The 17948-nt window shown below is 38.0% G+C and overlaps 2 protein-coding genes and 1 non-coding gene across 3 annotated transcripts; all 3 read left to right on the plus strand.

The window, feature by feature from the left end:
* The first annotated feature begins 5304 nt into the window (after positions 1-5304).
* Positions 5305-5410, plus strand: LOC122030645. Its single transcript, XR_006125516.1, has one exon. It is a non-coding gene; the product is annotated as a small nucleolar RNA R71 (small nucleolar RNA).
* A 2254-nt stretch (positions 5411-7664) lies between these two features.
* Positions 7665-8553, plus strand: LOC122029111. Its single transcript, XM_042588063.1, has 4 exons — positions 7665-7876; positions 7949-8219; positions 8315-8392; positions 8491-8553. The coding sequence occupies exons 1-4, from the start codon at positions 7665-7667 to the stop codon at positions 8536-8538; spliced, it is 609 nt and encodes a 202-aa protein (XP_042443997.1). The 3' UTR covers positions 8539-8553.
* Positions 8554-8662: 109 nt separating this feature from the next.
* Positions 8663-10275, plus strand: LOC122029112 (protein NEDD1-like). The gene is made up of 3 exons (XM_042588064.1): positions 8663-8856; positions 9781-10038; positions 10135-10275. The coding sequence occupies exons 1-3, from the start codon at positions 8683-8685 to the stop codon at positions 10273-10275; spliced, it is 573 nt and encodes a 190-aa protein (XP_042443998.1). The 5' UTR covers positions 8663-8682.
* The last annotated feature ends 7673 nt before the right edge of the window (positions 10276-17948 follow it).

Consider the following 17948-nt stretch of genomic DNA (forward strand, 5'->3'; position numbering starts at 1 on the left):
ATGCCGCAATCTAAATTCATATGTTTTACAATGCTCTCATATCCCTAATTGCATTCTCTTAACTCTATCAAAAAGTTTCATTAACAAGCATGATCATGGAAACAAGTCAAGTATGGCTCAAGCATAAGACTCTTGTGCACAGTGTAAGGTAACTCAAAACTCTTCAAGTTTCAATCTATGTCCTAGTCAAGTCGTCATCAAGTTTGAATTCCTAATGTTTCCGGTGATAGACAAGTAACCAGTGAGAGACACTTACTTGCCACACATTTGGTTCATATTTCTCAATCAACCCAAGGTCTCAAAGGCGTGCTCAATCTCAAGAGAAACTAAGCAGTCATTTCCCCAGTAACCTAACTCGGTCTCAAAGGGGTGACTTGCTAGGTTCCACTCATGACAACTGTTTTTTCTATCCCTTATTCACTCTTTTTTTCTAAGTGTTTGCATTGTGTAAAACTTATTCACAAATGTACTTTTAGCACAAATGTTGGGATATTTTGATTTTTCCAAATGAGCTTACATGATTTGAGCCTCATCCAGTAAACAAAATGAAGTTTGAGAAATCACCATGGAAACCAAGTACTAAACAAACAAGATGAATCATGACTATTTCAATGATATCAACCATTCAAGTATCAAGTAGAAGTGAAGTGAAAATAAGATTCTTAAGGTCAAGCCAAAACTAAAACTCATCTCCATAAGATACTTAGCTTATTTCATACGACTTAAGATAGAGAAAAGAGGTTCATTAAGCATATTACTAGCATCACTTCAAACATCATGAATCTAGATAATGAACGTGCTAACATTTCAACTTGAAGACAAGAAAGCATATAAGTGAAGTATTGATGTTCTCAAGATGTATGCCACAAAACTTTCAAAAGATAGTCAAGTGGCTATCAAAAACAAGCAATCAAAGTAAGAACGAAAGAAAAACTAAACATGCAGAAAACAAGCAAAAACTGAGAACTAGAATGCATAGGGAAATCGAAAAAATCAGGTTATTGACACCCCCCCGAACTTAAACTTTTCATCATCCCGATGAAATTAAAATGGTGGAGGAGGTGGAGGTGGATGAGGGAAAGGAGGCCTAGGCCTACGAGGTTGGCCAATGGGAAAATTAGGAAAACCTGGAGTTTCGCTCAGGATTATATGATACTTAAACAAAGCATCAACTTGTTGGCTAGTGATTCTCATGCTTTGCATAAAATCTCTCATTTTAGCCTGATCAGTATCATAGTCCTGGACAAATTCAACCACTTGACCTTGAAAATTCCTCGTGAACTGAAAGTGATTTTAGACCTCTCTAAACTGGTCGTTTGATAAAGAGAAGCGACCTTCCAACATTTCTCGTTGGGCATTTTGCGTCTCGTGAAGTGATTCTAGAGATGAACGAAAATTCGAAAAGTCAAATATGGAGGGACCCATACCATAGGCAAAAGCATGCCTAGCAGGATCCGGATATCCGTAGGGCTGTGTGTGTCCAGATGACGAGGGCTCAAATTGTGGCTCTTTGTCTCCGGATATGGAAGAGACATTTTCGGGGTCAGAATCAGTGATTACCCAATTAGCTGGGTTGCAAACTGAAGTTCATTCAGGACAAGGACGAGGTAAAGGAAAACCATTCCTCCTAGGAAATGAAAAACCATTCTCATACCGAACAATCATTTTCATAGCAAGGCATGCATCCATGTTGATCATATCATTGCCATGAATAACTTCCAACCCATCTAAATCAAGTTCCAAGTTAATGGCTATTTGAGTAATCAAACCGCCAAGAACTATCGATCCCGAACATGCCCTCATAGCTCTCACTAAGGTTTACAAAAAATGAAAATCGGAATCAAAATCAACCATATGTAACATAGCCCATAGAGAATAAAGTTCTACTTTCTTAACAACTCCATCACTTTCCCCTCTACCAAAAATAGTTTTGCTCATGACTCGATGTAGATATCTAAAAACAAGGTTTTGCATGTGAGAAGCCTTGGCTCTAGAGGGCTTATAGGGTTGATCTAATCCGGTGATCGAACTCCAAAAATGATTCCAATTAAACCTAGAATCAAACCTCCTAGAGCTACCAGAAGACAATCCAAAACAAGTGTTAAAATCACTAAATGCCCATTGAAATTCTGGACTCATTAGCCTAAAAGTTATCTTGCCGACATAGTTATCCTCATTGGGAAAATGGGCATCTAGTGAACTTAGAAACTCCAAAACAAGGTGAGGATAAGTAGGTAGATGTGTGTACAAAATATCACTCCATTCTAGGAACCTAATCATCCAATCTATATCGTCCCTAATTCCAATCATATCTAAAACAATTGGGTCCATATATCTAGTATACACGATCTTTCTATTGACAAGAATTGTAAATCTAGTTATTTGATCATCATTTCTAAACACGATATTGAATTCATTGTCATTACCTTCGTCGCGTGAGGTCCTCTTTCCTTTGCCTTTCACCGGTTGTTTCCCTTTATCTTTGGTTGGCTTCTTCCCTTTGTCTCCACTAGATCCACCACCCCCGTTGCGAAGTCTCTTCAGAAGGTTGGACATATTGTCAAGTTTGAGTGGGGAAGGGTAATATTTGTGATTACAGAAGTTAGATCTTGAAGAAATAGATCTTGAAGAATAAGATCTTAGGGTTATGAAAGTGGAGATCTTGATTCTAGGAGAAAAGAAAAATCTGGATCTAGATGAAGTTTGTGGAAAAGAAAGAGTTTTAGACCTAGATCTGAGAAGATTTGGAGAAAAGGTTGAAGAAGAAAGGAGTCTTGGAGAGAAGAGGATGTTGAGATGAGGCGGGTGTGTGGTGGACACGACTTAAATCTGGCCGTGTATAGGAGACACGGCCTGAACAGTTTTCTCCACACGGGCTATGTAGATCTACACGACCCCTCCCTTCTTCCTCTCGGGTTGGCTCACACGGTTGTGCCAATTGGCACAACCGTAACGTTCTTCTCCTCATATATCCTTGCACGGCCGTGTCTGGGACACGACCTCACCCGTTTCTTCCTCTGGAATTAGCACACGACCATGTTGGATGACACAGCCAGTGCATGCTTTTGTACTGGTTTCTTAACACGGCCGTGTGTGAGACATGACCAAGAAACTTTCCTCTTCTGAAGCCTTCACACGGCCGTGTCTGGGACACGGCCATTCACCTTTTCTTCTCTGGGGACTCTATATGGCCGTGTCATGTAGACACAACCAGAGTATCTCCCTTCTCTGCAGCATATGCCTGGCCGTGTACAACACACGACCATGCTCTGTTTTGCTCCACTTGATGATTTTTCTCTTTTCTTGCTTCTCCAATACTTCCATGCCCATGAAGAAATCATGGCCAGCTTATGGAAGTGAAATTTCAACCTGAAAACAAAGCAAAACAAAGTAAAAACACTACTAATGAAAAATAAAAAAAACATGAAATGCATTTAACTAAAAGAACACTTGGGTTGCCTCCGAAGAAGTGCTTGTTTAAGGTCTTTAGCTCGACCATTCTAATCATTCTTCTCTTTTCTTCGCCCTAGGAGGACAAACATATTTTTCATTTTTGTTGGGAGGCCTTCTCCCAACATCCTCCACCACATTATTCTCTCCATTTGGTGGCCTCCCATGAGGATGGAAGTTCCATTCCTCAAGTTTGTAAATGCTTGCCCTGCTACAAGCATTTAACAGAGAAGAGACATGGTTAGAGGCATTAGATAAATCATATTCCAACTGTTCCTTACCAATTACCAAAGAAAGTTTATGATTTTTAACATCTATAATAGCTCCAGCTGTAGCAAGGAATGATCTTCCTAATATGATAGGAATTTTTGGGGTCCTCCTCCATGTCTAACACAACAAAATCTGTGGGAATTATACTCCCACCTACCTCTACTGGCACATCTTCAACAATACCCATAGGGTACCTGCAGGAATGATCAGCAAGTTGCAGTGCCATAGTAGTAAGTTTAAAATTTTTGAGACCTAATTTATTACAAATAGAATAAGGAATGAGGCTTACACTTGCCCCCAAATCACAAAAAGTTTTCTCAATAAATTCAGTTCATATATTACAAGGAATATAGAAGCTCCCTGGATCCTTTAACTTTGGGGAAGTATTCTTCTCAAAAAGAGCACTGCATTCCTCTGTAAGTGCTAGTCTCTATACCTCCTCTCCTTCTTTTGTTCGACATGATGTCCTTCAAGAATTTGGAAAACTTGGGCATTTGTAGAATTGCATCAATAAGTGGCACTTCAACACATATCTCTTTAACTTTCTCCAAGAATTTACCAAACTCTTCATCTTTCTTGAGCATTACAAGTCTTTGAGGAAAAGGGACTACTCTACTTTGTTGGTTAAGTGGAAGAGTCTCTTCAACCTTAGTGGTACTCTCCTCGTCATCTTGAATCTGATTTGGAGTTGGAGGAGAGAGCTCTTCTTCAGTTTACATCCCTTTTGGAGCAGTCACTTGGGGATCTCCCAAGGTCCGTCCGCTCCTAAGTTCAATTCTATTACAATGCTCCATAGGATTAACATCAGGTTTACCAGGTAGTTGTCTTGGTGCTCTAGAAGATGAGGAAGCTAATTGGGCAATCTGGCTATCCTGAATCTTTTGATGTCTATCAGAATTATCCATTCTCTAAGTAAGCTTTAAAATGTCCTGCTTCATTTCATTCTAATTAGAGATAATTTCTTTAAACATCTTTTCGATTTTAGACATAGGAATGCCTTGAGAAGATTGTTGCTAAAAATTCTACTGCCCAGATTGAAAATTAGGTCTTGCCCCCATAGATGGTCCTTGATCTTGATTATTTCTATAGGAAAAATTAGGATGACTTTTCCACCCAGGGTTGTATGTATTTGAGTATGGATTGTTCTGCCTTTGATTAAGACCCATGATAGCATCACATTGCTCTAATTGATTGATTTGTGCAGTGATAGCCCCCAATGGGCATGAGTCATTAGAATGTTCAGAACTTCCACATACTTCATAAGCCGAAACAATGACATTGACCCTACTTGGAATAGCTCCCATGTTTTCAAATTTCTTTGTAAGAGCATCCAGTTTTGCAGCCAATAAAGTAACTGCATCAACATCAAATTTTTTTGATGCTTTTATTGTTGTGTTCACACAAGAATAGCCATCACTTCTTTCATTAGCCCATTGATGGTGATTTTGTGATACACTTTCAATTATTTCTTCAGCTTCATCCAAGCTCTTGTTCATAAGTGCCCCACCAGTAGCTGAATCAAGAGACACCTTTGTATGATAATTAATGTCATTATAAAATGTATGTAACACTAACCACTTCTCCAAATCATGGTGTGGGCATTGTCTGAGCATACTATTATATCTATCCCAAGCTTCAAATAGAGATTCTGAGTCAGCTTGTTTGAAACTTGAAATAACATTTCTCATATGAGCCGTTTTACTTGGAGGATAGAATTTGTCAAGAAATTGTTGCTCACATTGCTCCCATGTGGTGATGCTATTTGGAGTCAAAGAGTTTAACCATTGCTTAGCTCTATCTCTCAAAGAAAACCCAAATAATAATAAGCGCACTGCTTCCGAAGGAACACCATTCATCTTCATTGTGCCGCATATCTCCTAGAAGACCTCCAAGTGTTGATTTGGGTCCCCATGCGGTCCTCCACCAAATTGATTTTGCTGCACCATAGAAATAATTACAGGTTTGATCTCAAAATTGTTTGCTTCAACTGAAAGTCTTGAAATACTAGATCGAAAACCCCTAGCATAAGGTGCTGCATAATCCTTTAGTGGTCTATTAGCCATGATAGAATGTTCTTGTTCTTCTAAATGTCTTTGCAGAATTTTTCTTCTATGAAATGTTCTGTCTATCTCAGGGTCTAGAGGAAGAAGCTCTCCTACAAAGTTAGATATTCACATACACAAGAACAAGTTTGCAAGATATGTTTAAGAGAAAAAGAAAAAGAAAGAAAGTAACTAAACCAAAAGAAAAATAGAGAAAAATTAGACTAGAGTGTTAGAAATCGAAAACGCAGAATTAGAATTTCAACAAGCAAGAAGTAGAAAAGAATACAAGAAAAAGTTATGAACACAAAATTCTAAGGATTAGTTACAACTATGTTAATGAAATGAAAAGAAAAGTCATGTTTAGTCTAACTCAATTGATAATCTCTAATGTTATAGCGCAGTCCCTGGCAACGACGCCAAAAACTTGTTGACTGTTCTGCAAGTGTACGGAAATGTCGTAAGTAATAATAAAAGATATCGTATCCACAGGGACTGGAATAAGGACTAAAGATGTCTCAACACGAATTAGCTAAACAACTAATAAATTGGTTTTCAAAAGCTAAATGCAACTATGCAAAGTAAAACATAGAAATGAAAGAACAACAAACAAGAATAAGGGCTTTGATAAAAGGGATGTTCTAGGAGTTTTGGTTTCTTTGTAAGGTTCTTCAATGTAAATGATCTACCAAGTCTTCTTTCTCAATTGTCCATCATTTGTAGAAGGTTGTTGATTCTCTCTTGCAATAGACAACTGACCTAGAACTGAAATCTATACCTAAATGTGATCAATTAGGAATGAATCTATGTTGTCCTTACATGGGCTTGCCTGTCACGTGCGTCCCTCAGATAATCAACATAAGTTTACACTACAACAAAATCTCTCATAGACATCAGTGGAACAACAACGGTTTTAGGCTAAAACCGATGTCTTTGAGTATTTTACACCGATTTTTCTAAAAACCGGTGTCTATGACCGCAGATTTTAGCTCATAGACATCGATTTTTTATGCGATGTCTATGAGCGCCCTTTTTTTCATTAATAGACACCAATTTTAACATCGGTTTTTAAAATCTGATGTTAATGAACCAAAATAAAATATTTTAATTTCCCCACAAGCCAAAATCTGCACACTGTGAAGTTCCCTCCAAACCTAAATCTTTATCCCGCCCCTTCCTCCGCGCGACCATCTCTCTCGCGTAAACCTAAACCGAGACATCTCTCTCAACCTAAACCTAAACCTCCGACCATCTCTCGCAGCCTCATCTCCCTCTTCCCCTTTCCTAGATCCTTTCCCGATCAGGATCAAGACACGACGAACTTGCTTCTCCGTCCAACCACACCGCATCTCCTCCAACTCCTCCATTTGGTTGAGAAGAGGAGGCCTTCTTCGCATTCCGGTAGTCCATACTTTATCTTTTCCTTTCTATTTCCTCCTATTTTGGTGTTCGGTTCTGCTCCCTTCCCATGAGGCTGCTTTCCTCTCGGAGTTGCCCAACCTCGCCACTATCTCCTTTGAGGAAGGCTACACCCAACTGTTCGAAGACTCCAACCTCATGCTTCACGGCGACGGCCGGACTGTCCACCTCTCCCTCGACCAACGAATAGTTTCTGTTAAAAGATTTTTTTTAAAAAAAGAAAGGGGCATCTTTGAACCTACCTTGTTCTGTGATCAGGTGCTGCATTTGCATCGCAAGATCTCTACCTCCAAGGATTCTTTAGTGCCTCCATTAAACTGCCCTCCGATTACATGGCTGGAGTGGTGGTTGCTTTCTATGTATTCTTCTTTACTCTCGAGTTTAGATTTTGCAGCACTTTCCTTTACCTGTTTGAAAGAAGAAGAAGAAGAAGAAGAAGACGGAGGAGGAGGAAAAAACAAAAACAATCTCTCCTCCGCCGCGATGGGCTCTGCAACGGTCCTCGCATCACTCTGCAATGGGGGTGCCGCAAGCGCCTCCGCCGCATCAAGGTCAGGGACAAAGGATCCACCGCAAAATCTGGCGTCCGGAGGGGAATCGCGTCTTGGAATGTCCGCCGCATCGCAGATCAAGAGTCCCCCCTGCACCCGCCTCTTTATCCCCTCAGGTAATAGATCGGAGGTTGATCCGGAAAAGTTAGGGTTTGATCTAGTTTGAGGTGTCGGCGGTGAGATATGGAAGTAACCACTGCTCGGATTTATCCACAGGAGGTCGAAATCGGCCGGGAGCGAGAACCATAACTCCCGATCTGTCTCATCGTCGCCGGATAAGGATGATCGTTGCTACACGACCAGGGGATCGGCGACGTTGGTATGCGAGGGCGAGAACGCCGACGAAAGAGCCTCGGCAGCCTCTCTACCTCGATTCTTCGTTTCACTGTCGAACAAGGAGAAGGAGGAGGACTTCATGGTGATGAAGGGGTGCAAGCTGCCGCAGCGACCCAAGAAGAGATCCAAATTCGTCCAAAAATGCATACTCGTACGCTTCCATTCCCTCCAAAAATCTGATTTTTAAGATCAAACAGTCGAAAAAACTAATTTTTTCCTCTAATTTCTTTGACAAACTCGATCTAGTTGATGAGTCCTGGAGCATGGCTGTCAGATCTCTCACAGGAGAGGTATGTAGTCAGGGAGAAGAAGGGATCAAGAAAGGTAGAAATTCTCTCTCTACCTTCGACTAATTTGCTCGTCTCGTTCCTGCATCCCATTCACATCTCATGTTCTTTTGTTTCCTGTTCCATAATTCGCAGAGGAGAAGAGGATTAAAGGCCATGTCCATGGAGAGTGATTCAGAATGAAGCAAAAGGGAGAGGTAATACTAATTGCTATCATTGATTATGATCGAATTGGAATTTTTCCGTCAGAATTTAATTTTCCCATGACTCATCATTCAAATTTATTTTGTATCTTGTATAACTTAGTTAATTTTGTTAATCCAGCGGATGGTGGCTGACTTTTACGGTGGGAAAATCTTACTAAAGGTTAATCTTTATGTTCGTGCAGACCTAGTGGTTGCTAGTGCTGGTGACGATAAAAAGATATCACTTTGGAATAAAAATGGCCAAAGTATGGGATCCTTTCCTTCTCACGGCAGCGACCTTGCTGATGACATTGAGGTAGCTCATTGTTTGCTCATTAATTTGTTCTATTGTGATCAATACATCTGGTTTTCTGGAAATTTACAGATGCCCGGATGCCATTCAAATCATTGCCTGCATTTTTTTCCCCCTTGTCTCTCTGTCTCTCTTGGAAGAAAAGCACTGAACTGTTGGCACGATAGAAATTGCCACCTTCTTGCTATGTTGTGTCTGGGTATTTTCTTCCATCAATATTTTCTTCGAACAATGGTGATTGTTCGTTTGACTCCCTTATGAATTTTAGCATACATGTTGAACAAATAAGAAGAAAATAGCTAGCATATCTCTTTTGCTAGGTAGGTTATTTCTTTTCATCTAATTGTACAGCAATGTCTGCCAATATAGCAAAGTCTGACTTTGACTTTTACAGTTGATGACTTTGCAAAAATTGCTTATTCTGATGTTACACATTGAAGAAATAAGAGACTTAAAAGCTAGATTTTCTCCTTTTCCAGGTAGTTTTTTTTTCTTTGCGTTTGAGTGCAGAGCATGGAAAATGTTGCTTGTAAACATAGAATGAGTACAACTTGATTATTCTGCAAGTTTTCACTTGATGGTAAAAATTAAGAGAAATTTTATGACTGTGCCGTGTTTCGATATTTGCAATTGTAATAATATGAATCCTTTACGTTATTTTTGTATGTTTCATTGTAATGCTAAGTACCGCTCCTGAGCCTTGTTTCCCCTTGTTGTGATTAGGGACAAATTAGTGCATACTCGCAGTCTGGGTGACTATACCTGTATTTTTTTAGTAAGCTTACCGATTCTGATTGATGCCTAACAGGACCTAAATGACAATATGGCCATGGGTTTAAGTAATAAAAACACTTCTTATCTGTGTAATTATGAGTGCATAATATATCAAACATTTTAAAGATTTTTTTACTTTTCTCTATTTTGTAGGAATCCATAAATTGTATCAGCTTTAGTAATAAAAGTTCTAGATATCTTTGCTCTGGAGGAAGTGGGCATATTGTCAAAATATGGGACCTGCAGAGGAAAAGGTGCATCAAACGGTTGAGTGGTCATATTGACACAATTACAGGTGTAATGTACAACTGCAAAGATGAACATTTAGCATCCATCAACGAGAAGGGGGATCTCATACTTCATTATCTTGCTTCCGGAACACGGGCTGAACTCAAGGATCCAAATGGGCAGGTTATTGGCTGTCAAATATTTTGAAAATTCCAAACTTTCGCTCTACTAACATCTTTTTTGGTTTAACATGAATCTGTATCGGTGATGCGATTTCAGGTACTAAGAGTACTTGATTATTCTCGATTTAGTCGACATCTTTTGTCAACAGCTGGGGATGATGGATCTGTTCATATTTGGGATACAACTGGTCGCAGACCAAAGGTTAGTAAAATAATATTTCTTAATCTGCTAAAATGAAGGAGAAATTGTATTTGTTCCCTGCATTCACTAAAAAATTGATCTCCATTCACTCTGGCTCTTGGTGTCAGGTTTCTTGGTTGAAACAACATTCTGCCCCAACAACTGGTATTTGCTTCTCTCCATCAAGTGACAAGGTATTATCTTCCTAGGAATCTATTAAATGATTTGGATTTCTGGTGGATAATTATACATGGTTTGGCTAGTTTTGTTGGATGGGAGGTGCTTGTTCTATAGAAAATCAATGGCCATTATATCCTGACTTGTTTTCCCTGTAGATTATTGTTACAGTTGGTCTTGATAAAAAGTTGTATATGTTTGATTCTGGAACAAAAAGACCCTCATATTGCATGCCTTTTGAGGCACCCTTCTCATCGCTGGCATACTGTGATGATGGTAATCTATTGGCTGCTGGGACAAATAATGGACGTGTAGTATTCTATGATGTTCGAGGGAAACCTCAACCTTTCACAGTTCTTCGTGCATACAGTAGTTCAGAGGTAAGATATCTTATCTGCCAAGAATAGCATGTATTTCATAGTCATCTTGATTCTTTTTTTCACTGCTTCATTAAATAGTCTATTTATATGCTGATGATAGCATGCCTTTCATAGTCATGTTTGTTCTTTTTATGCTAAACAATCCTGTCAGGTCATGCAGAACATGCAAGCATATAGATGCTGCAAAGGTTTTTATTAGTTTATTTGATCTCATATGACAGATTTAGATTCAATTTCATCAAGTAATCTGAGAAAATCACACGTTTGGGTTTTAGATTATTAGATCACAGGCAGTGCACATAGATAAAAAAAATCTATCTTTTTAAATAAAGATTGATTGAAAATTACATCTGTGCTAGTTTATTGATACCTGTTATGATGCTTGATTAGCCTTGTGAAACAAATTATAAGTGAGAACAGATACAATATATTTCTGTGATATTTAAAGAAGTGTTTTCACTGTGATTTTGGGTATTCATCAAAAGTTTAATAAATAAAGAAATCATTTTTTTCCCCGTCTCTCTGGTTTACATCTTTTCTTCAGTTCAACCACTGTTAATGATTATTCTAGAGTGACCTGCGTGTCTTTGGTTTACATCTCTGATTCAATTCAATAATTGTTAGTGAATTGATTTCTACTAGATGATTGCTCTGCAACCACAGTATGTCTTTTCTGTAAGTCTTATGCATGTCTCACCTTGGGTGTTGTTTCCCACAGTTCTAAAACACAACTAATTTACTTGATGTATTCATGAGAAGGAAAAATACAACTGAGTTCTAAAGCAATTGATGCTTCTGTTAAAGTTGCAAAAGAATTACTAAAATTTGATGATGTTCTTGGCAGACTAATAGCATGTGTGAACAATTTGAATACCACTGCTTTATATGTTAATAAATTTGAAGAAATATAACTACGGCTGGCTATACATAGTATAATCTCATCTTTTGCTATTTGATGTTTTCCTTCAAATATGTCCTAAGCATTTATTTATTTCGGCTTGAACCTACAAACATTGTTTATGTCCTACAAACATACATTCAACAATGGTAGAAGATTTTATAGAAGTTGACTAAAAATGACAACACTGCTCCCTGCAATTATAAGCTTCATCAGAGGTAGCTTTGCTCTTCTATGCTTCACTGGATTTGTTGTGTAGTCATATTTCTTTGTTCAACCATTATCATGCATAGTAAGTTGTTGTATTATGCCTAGTAAGTTGTTGTATGATGCCTACTAATATATTATTTATGTGTTTTTACAGTTTACAAATCTCAAGTACTCCATAGTTAAAATTGATAAAGTGCGGTTCGAGTGGGCTGAATGCATGCTAGATTACATTTGAAGTGCAGTTCTACCTTGATGTGTTGTTAAAAGAATGTTCTACCTTGATGTTGATATCTATTAGCTAGCTTTTGATGTAAAAAGAATGTTTGGGTATTTTATGGATACTGTTGTAAGAAGATTATTTATATAATTTGTGAATATTTGTGTATTTTATGGATATTGTTGAATGAAGAATATTTGTATAATTTGTGAATATTTGTGTATTTTTTTTATTATTGTCGGTTTTTCATTGTTTCGGAAATTAAATTTGTGCTGTTAAAAAATATACATATTACATCGGTTTTCCACCGTTGCAAAATTGGTGTTGTTAAATAATATTACATCGGTCATTTACCGCTGCCAAAACTGGTGTTATTAACATACAATATTACATCGGTTTTACACAGTTGATGAAACGGTGTCGTTAAGTGATACTACACCGGTTAATAACCGATTCGAAGACCGGTGTCGTTAAGTGATACTACACCGGTTTTAACCCGATGTCTAAAATGGTAGACTTTTAACATCGGCTTCATAGACATCGGTCGAAAATGAAATAGACACCGGTGGAAAACCGATGTCTATGAGGATTTTTGTTGTAGTGTCATCTCTTCTCAACCGCATCAAGATATAAAGATTAATACAACAATCTATCCTACACTCTTGAATAACCTAATTTCCCCTTCAAGATTACCCCTCAAACATCCTTACACGGGCTTGTTCCTGGCCAAAACGTCCCTAGAAAAATTGAATGAAGAATAATCTCTACAAGATCCACAAGATATCCAAACATTCAACCAAGCATGATAATAAGGTCGAAACACAATAATCCACACAAGATCAAATGGATACAAACAGGGTAAAATCGTAGAAATAGGAAATTGGCAAATCCAAAAGCGTTTTACATCAAATCATCCTTATAATTACTCCCTCCATCCTAGAACAAGAAATCTACTCTATAGAATGAAGAAAGAAATCCAAAGATAAGAAGAATACAAGCATCTTGATCCCAAATCCAAGAAGATAAAGGAAGAAAAGCTTATCTACGATGAAGAACCATCTTCGGATCCAATCCTCGATTTCGGAGTCAATACGTTGAAGATCCGCCCTTGAATCATCGGAAAATCCCTCCAAGAAGTTGGAGGAATGCCCAAATCTTGATTCCCCCCTAAAAGGGAGAAGATCCCCTTTCAAATCTTGAAGAAGGCCTTATTTAGAAGGAGGGTTTGGGTGCCACACGGCCCTGAGACACGACCGTGTGAAGCTCACATGGCCTGTGCTACTCCCCTCTCTGCCTGCCTCATACGGTCGTGTGGTGTACACGGCCGTGGCATGCTCTGCCACTGCTCCCCTCGCACGACCGTGTAGATCTACACGGCCTGCGCTGCCTCCGGCTCTGGAGCTCTTGCACGGCCGTGTGGTGCACACGGCCAAGGCATTCTTGGGCTTTGGAAAAGCTACACGGCCGTGTAGATCTACACGGCCGTGTACAGCTTCGGTTCTGGATGACTTGCAAGGCCGTGTGGTGCACACGACCATGATGGACAACCCCGAAAAACTTTATCAATTATTTTTTATCATGATTTCTTTAACAATGAGTACGAACTGCTAATGAACATTGAAGACATCACACCTTTTTATGTGTTGGAGCCAATATCTGCTAATTGTCTGGTTGCTTACATGTGGTAAGTTTTCGCATCACTCATTTTTTTCCTTTTATTTTTATTAACATACTATCATTATTTTGCTTGAATGGAAGGTTTCTCTTCAAAAAGATGAAAAAAGAAAACAAGGTCGATAAGTTCAGATTTGTGGATCCACAAACTCTCTAGTAATGGCATATGTATCCAAACTTGACACAAATGAAAAGACTGAATACTTGAATAGCTGGGCAAGTGTTTTGGCTGATAGGCTGAGTGGTGCAATAAAAAATCAGCTAGTTTTGGTACCTCACAATGTTGGGTAAATAAATATTACAATTTCATTTTTAATAGATTTATTTCAACAATTTTCTTGAATTTATGCATTGACCATCTGTTTTGTGCATAGTTGTCATTGGATTTTGACTATCATCGACCCTTATGTGGAGATGGTTTATTTGTTCAATTCACTTAATCATCGCAATCGTTATGAGGATGGAAATATGTAGTGGATATGTGAGTACAGATTTGTTTTTTAATTAAGCATTTAATTAAATTTATTACTCATATGTCAACTCTTGTTGTACAAAGGAGCTTGAAATTGTTCAATTCGAACAAGCAAAGGAAAGGGAAAAAGAAGCCTATGTGGGAAGTTGTAAAGGTTTGTATATTATATATACACACATATGTTTACTTGTGATTAATTTAAAAATATTTAACTGTGCATTATTTGTTGATAATTTTTTGTTAACATAGGGTCCTCGACAACCTGATGCTAAACAATGTGGATTTTATGTGATGAAATTTTTTAGAGAAATAATTGAAGGAAATGCTACCGTCGAGAAGGATTCATTTAGCTCAATGGTTATATTTGACATATTCTCAATTTTCTCAAATAATTTCTTTTATTTGACTTTGCTTCTTCATTACTGATTTTTTTACTAAATTAATCTGGGTTTGTTAACAGTTCAAGAAAACAATTTACTCCAACGAAGAAATTGACGAAGTGCGATCCAAATGGGCGAATTACGTACTAGACTATATTCATTACTAGGTATAAATTACTAGACTTCAAAAGATGGTTGAACACTTTGTTTGTAACTCCATGACTTATTGATTTTGATTCCTTAGTGCCAATAATTTGTTTGTTCACTGCTAGCTATCTCCTTTGCTCAATACTTCATTCTTGCATTTCTACCATGAGCAGAATTAGCTGACATTTCCCTTATTTATTGCCTCTCTTTGTGGCCCAAAATTAATAATGGTTGGGTTGTGTAAGTAGCTTATTTAGTTGTTTCTGAATTATGTAAGGACCGATAATGTGGAAGTTATCTCTTTGTGAATTGTTAGATGATGACCTTTTGTATCTTATGAGTTGCTCTAAAAATTTCTTGTTTGTTCTCTCCTTATGGTTTTCATCTATATGCCATGACTTAATCTTGTTTTTCCTCCTATCTCACAGTCTCCATGTATACATCTTAAACGTTTTACCTAGCATTTTTCTACCGTCCAAGGAATATCTGATATTTGTTGGGATGCCCTAAATTCTGTACTTATGTTTGTTTCATTTGCAAGTTTAATTTCCTTGTCTAATCCTATAATTTATTATTTTTTCTTTTTAAAATCTCATTTAAATTTTTACTATGTTGAACTACATACTTTGTTGATGGCTCCTTGAGCATAATACTATTGTGGCAAAAGTATATTGGAAATTCATTGTTAATGACAAATTTTTATTTCCTACTTCCATCATGTTGGACCTTGCAAGTATCATCGCGAATGACAATTATGATGCTTCATCAATGTTGACCTCCGCAAGTGTACGGAAATGTCGCAAGTAATATAAAAGATTATCGTATCCACAGGGACTGGAATAAGCACTAGAAATGTTTCAACACGAGTTAGCTAAACAACTAATCAATTGGTTTCCAAAAGCTAAATGTAACTAATGAAAAGTAAACATAGAAATAAAAGATCAACAAACAAGATTATTGGCTATGATAAAGGAATGTTCTAGGAGTTTTGGTTTATTTGTAAGATTCCTCAATGTAAATGATCTACCAAATCCTATTTCTCAATTGTCCAACATTTATAGAAGGTTGCCGGTTCTCTCTTGCAATAGACAACCGGCCTAGGACTGAAATCTATGCCTAAATGTGATCGATTAGATATGAACTTATGTTGTCCTTACACGGGCATGTTCCTTGTTGGGTTATCGGGCCGCGAAAACCGCATTTTCGCGTCGCGGAAACCCCGAATCACCCATTCCACTGGATCTCGTGCGAAGGATAAATTTCAATGATATAAATATGAGTACGAGTTTACTAAAACTTAGATCTACTCCTAGATCTACATGGAAGAGATCTATACCTTCGATGCGTGCCCTTTTTCGTATCCCGCTCGTCCAAGATTCGTCGGATCTCGAAAGTATCAAGGATAGATACTTCTCTATACATATCCACATGAACACACTAGGTGGAAATAACCAAAACAAGGTGTGCTAGCACCTTTGGATGGTTCGGCCAAGAGAGGAGAGGGAGAGCAAAATTGGAGCAAGGAAGAAGATGAAGGAATGAATGAGATTAATTCACAAAATGAAAACATATCACTCATTCATGTGGCTGACCACATTAAGAGGGTGAGTAACTCCCATGGAATGCCAAGAGTCACAACTCTTGGTAACTCCCATGAGGTGACATCCCACTTAAGCAACCATGATGATGTGGAGCATCATCATTGGCCCACTTAATGCCAACTCACCAATGAGGTGGCATAAAGTCAAGTCAAACTTGACTCTTCATCTTCCTCTCAAGTCAAGTCAAACTTGACTTAATCTCTCTCATGGTTGATCTAATCCAACCATTTAATTTAATCCAATTTAATATAATGAATCTAATTCATTTAATTAAATTGATTTAATGAGTCATAATCCAAATTAGACTCATTAAATACATGAATCAACTTGAGTCTAACTCAATTAGCCCATTTAGAATTACTCTTAATCCAATTTGATTCATCAAATGAATCTAATCCTCTTGGTTCATCATATGAACCTAATCTCCATCTAAATGTCCTTAGTGTGTGACCCTATAGGTTCTTGTAACGTTGGCAATGCCCCTAAACCCATTTAGAAGCATAAGTAATCAGCGGTATCTAGCAACACATCATTACTACCCAATGTTACAAGAATGTTGAGATCCAACATCACCTTGTGACTACTAATTGTGACTCCTCACAATATGTGACATTGTCCTTCTATCCTAGACATCTAGATTGATCAATGTGAGGCATAGACCGTGCCATCCTCTAATCAATCTAAATCTTGAACTCCAAGTAGACTCACTCGATCAAATGAGCTCAACATCTCATGTTGACTCATTTGGGCATGGCCATGCACTTCGTGGTCTAACACTATCAAGAATACCGATGTCACTCCCATCATATGGGAGGGATAGATCCCATCTACATCACTCACATCCCTCTGCATAATTCGTTATATACCCAGTAATCGCCTTTATAGTCCACCCAGTTACGGGTGACGTTTGACGAAACCAAAGTACGTAACTCCTTATGTCGGGAACCATGGTGACTTCAGGTCTAAGGTCCAATAGTCATACTAATAATCACATGAGAAAGTATATGACACTCATATAACGATCCCTGATACTTTCTTATGGCGGGTCATTCAGTATAAATTCTCCAATGCATACCCATGTGTCAACTTGATATCTCCATATCCATGACTTGTGAGATCAAGTCATCGAGCTGACCTGCATGCTAGTCTTATTGCATTAACATTGTCCCTGAATGTTAATACTTGACTAGGAATGATTTAGAGTAGTGTTCCCTATATCATCTCACTATCGATTCAACCAATCGATTGATATAGGTAAGAACCTTCTACTCAAGGACGTTATTATACTTAGTTTATTTGGCACCAATATAAGTAAGTATAATAACCAAACAAATGCCTTTATTAATATAAGAATATGATACAATAAGTCCATAATACAATCACCAAATGATTGGCTCTAGTGCTCTAGCTAACAATCTCCCACTAGCACAAGTGCCAATCAGTGTAGGCTCTAAGCCCCAATGACCTAGTGTGACCATCATGCTTCCTCTGTGCCAAAGCCTTGGTCAAGGGATCTGCGATGTTAGCCTCTGTCGGTACTCTGCAAATCTTCACATCTTCTCTCTCGATGATCT

Source organism: Zingiber officinale, chromosome 10B (assembly GCF_018446385.1).
Source record: "Zingiber officinale cultivar Zhangliang chromosome 10B, Zo_v1.1, whole genome shotgun sequence".
Lineage (NCBI taxonomy): Eukaryota > Viridiplantae > Streptophyta > Magnoliopsida > Zingiberales > Zingiberaceae > Zingiber > Zingiber officinale.